Genomic DNA, 3,412 nt, shown 5'->3' on the forward strand with positions numbered 1-3,412 from the left:
TTAAATTAGTGGCTGGTTAAAATTATCTACTCCTTCTTTTATGAATAAGGCAGGATTAAATTATATTTATTACCCGCTTTTAACATTTCGCACGAATAACCACAATTTACCAGTCGAGACTGGCCGCGAGAATAATGTACCCAGAGAACAACGTCTATGTGCACTCTGTAACCCCCCGCCAATAACCGATGAATTCCATTATATATTTCAATGTCAAGCTTTTGATAACAAAAGACTTTTATTTATTCCTAGCAGATATTTAACTTGGTCAAATGTGTTTTCATTAACAAGCCTATTTTCAACAACTAAACTGAACGAGCTTAAGCGTCAAAATATGTATTATTTGTATTTACCACTTTGAATGCTAAATCTAAATGCACACAGTCTTCTTGATGTACATATTATATTCATCTCTGTACTTTATGTATGCTCTTTTACCACCGTCGGTGGTCTATGGAGAAATAAAAAATCAGAATCAGAGAATACGGCACTGTCCGTATTGACAGGGTTTCATTGTACATAATGGTACTTAACCCTTAGTAATTGAGTCGGGAATTTCTACCCGATCAAAGACCCCATTAGAAGACCTTACAGAAATCTTCGCCTGAAGCAACATGTGTGTGATTTGATATGACATTCTACACAAATATTTGACTCCTTGAAACCCAAATGAAAACACCCAGGTCTGGATGTCCGCTTAAAGGTTTATATTTCTGTATACTAAATAGTGTCGGCTTCAGAATACAGACCTGTTGATAATTTGTTCGCTTTTGGCAAATCAACGGATATATTAATTATATTATCCTCTGACGTTGGCTTAAACGTTCATGAAACAACATATACATACTGTGCAAAATCACATTCCCATTTACATTTGCACCTGCTCCAGACATGATGCAAATTTGCTCCTGGTGTAAATACAGGTATACACATATGAGCAAACTCGTTCCCATGACAAGTATATACTCACGTATATATATTTACACACGTATGCACATGTACACACACATGTATAGAGGTGCCTGTGAACATGGTATTGGACAACCATTCCCAAATATATCTATTTGTTGCTACCAGACACTGATTATCGATCACGCATATTGCGTCTGTATTGGCATTGTTTGCCTATCAGACAGTGATTGAAAACTGTAATAAATACGCGCCCAGTCTTTCAGGATCGGTTATTTGCAAGCCTCACGCCGTGTGTCCTGATTGTCTTTTGCTCTGGGCAAAGCTAATCTGGATCAGCTTCTCGTTCTGTCTCGTCTCCGTTTGCGCGAGTTGTCCACTCTGCTTGTTCACACTTCTTAGGGATTTACTTTAGGTTCCTAGGCAACCGTTCAAATCTAGAAGCGTCCAGTTTTTCACATGCGCAGACTGGAAGCCAATCAATATCAGCATTACACCTTAGGCTTTCAGCGCCGCCATAAATCAGCTGTTGGCCCGATTCCGTAAACAGGTGGACCAAATACTCACATACCGCTGGCTAGTTCACGAATATCACCAATAATATGTGACAGATGGAGCAATGTGTGATGGATGAGCAATGGTTTTCGAACTTTCAAACACTTTGTCAACAGTTGTGCACTAGCTTTCTGGGTTTACAAGTACGATACGTGCAGTGATTTCCTCTGGATTTGTCATTTTGGAACTAATGTAAGTTGTTGTTTTCTTTTTAGACGAAATCATCACTTTGTTCACCAAACATGACTGCTGTGGGAATGTTTAGAGAAAGAAGCTGTGATACTGAATGCAATAGATAGATAAAGGTATGCGTTACCAAACAACTATGGTCAATTCTTCCCAACAAGTGATGGGAGGCGCATGATGTTTCATCTCTCTACAGGTGCAAGCATGAACGTCTCTGTCAACTATTCAGGTGTGCAGACTCCGGGGGCCACCATTGCTGTGTCGGTCACAGCAATGTGCATCGTCAACATTGTGGCATTTGTTGGCAACCTCAGCAACCTCATCGTAATCTTAAAGTGCGCACATCTTCGCCACACTCTCACAAATCTCTTCGTTCTGAATCTGTGCAGTGTGGACCTTCTGGCATCCATCCTAGTTCTCCCAGTCTCTATAGCCACGTTCATTAAAGGAGGCTGGCCCCTGGACACCACCGCGTGCACCATCACTGGATTCATCAACTCGTTGTTGACGTTTTCTTCCATAACAAACTTGTGCACCATAAGTATAGAACGTTATTACTCCATCCGTCTCCCCATGCACCACGCCGCAAACATGACCCTGTGTCGGACATTACTGGTCATCGTCTTCATCTGGACGGAGAGCGTGGTGTTCGCGGCTCTCCCTCTGCTAGGACTTAGCTCCTATGAGTACCGGGATCACAAGAAGCATTGTTCCTTCACATGGCGGGATGGTAACTACAGTAGGGCCTATATCTTTGTCATAGGGTTCTGGTGTTTCCTTCTTCCCGGAGTTATTTTACTGTTTATGTATTACGGAATATTCAAAGTGGCGAGACTTGCAGCCACCCAAGTGCATCCCCAGCCTTCCCCTCAGACAAGATGTTCCACCCTCAGCAGAAACCCAAATGGATCAGGGTCACTATCCAACGACACAAGGGGAAGTGTGTCGTCTCATGTGTCTGTGTTGCCTGCTAGACAGCTGCCCAAACCAGCTAGGAAACATTTCAAAGCTGTCAAGACTCTGATAGTGATTCTAACCGCTTACATAGTGCTGTGGGGGCCTTACTTCATCCTTCACATTCACGGGGCAGTGTTTGGTAGTGTCGTCCAAAGACAGACGATGGAGATACTGACAACGTGGCTGGGCTATGTATCCTTTGCCCTAAACCCCTTCCTCTACGGCTGGATGAACCGGACGATCCGGGAGGAGCTTCAGAGCCTGTACAGGTTGTTGTTTTGTTGTATGTGCAAAAAGGACGATCCCACCCCCGAGGACGGTCCCCCCGGGGAGGACTTCTGGCAATTTCTCGAGAGGACTAGTGCTAAAAACAACGTCACTCCGCCCGTCGCTGTGGGTGACAACAGCAGACCTCAAGACCAACGAGACTGTGACATTGAGAACTCGGAATTATGTTTCTGAGTCGTGAGTGATATTTCTTTTATTTTGGGAACAGGATATTTCAGCAAGTAAATACGTATTTCAATGATGATAGTTTCCTTGTTTATCTTAATAAAATGTGCTCGAACTAGGACTAAGACATTTCTTTAAAAAAGCATAGGTTTACTTGGGGACAAATACATACATTTAAATGCGTGTGTGTTTAAGTAAGGTGTTAATAATGTAAAAGAAAACCATTTGTGCCAAATCTCTTCTCTACCGTTGGTATTATCGTTGTCATTGTACCTTGAATATAAATGGTATGCCCCATTTAAAGGTTCTTTCTTAACTGATGAAAAAGTATAATTGCCTCAAGTTCAGTTCC

At 42.4% G+C, this 3,412-nt stretch overlaps 1 protein-coding gene across 1 annotated transcript; it reads left to right on the forward strand.

Moving 5' to 3' along the window:
- The first annotated feature begins 1,436 nt into the window (after positions 1-1,436).
- LOC124117083 (probable G-protein coupled receptor) lies at positions 1,437-3,084 on the forward strand. The gene has a single exon (XM_046478788.2). The coding sequence runs from the start codon at positions 1,825-1,827 to the stop codon at positions 3,067-3,069; it is 1,245 nt and encodes a 414-aa protein (XP_046334744.1). The 5' UTR covers positions 1,437-1,824; the 3' UTR covers positions 3,070-3,084.
- Positions 3,085-3,412: the final 328 nt, after the last annotated feature.

The sequence above is a fragment of the Haliotis rufescens genome, unplaced genomic scaffold, assembly GCF_023055435.1.
Source record: "Haliotis rufescens isolate VD_foot unplaced genomic scaffold, xgHalRufe1.0.p SCAF_22, whole genome shotgun sequence".
In the NCBI taxonomy this organism is placed as follows: domain Eukaryota; kingdom Metazoa; phylum Mollusca; class Gastropoda; order Lepetellida; family Haliotidae; genus Haliotis; species Haliotis rufescens.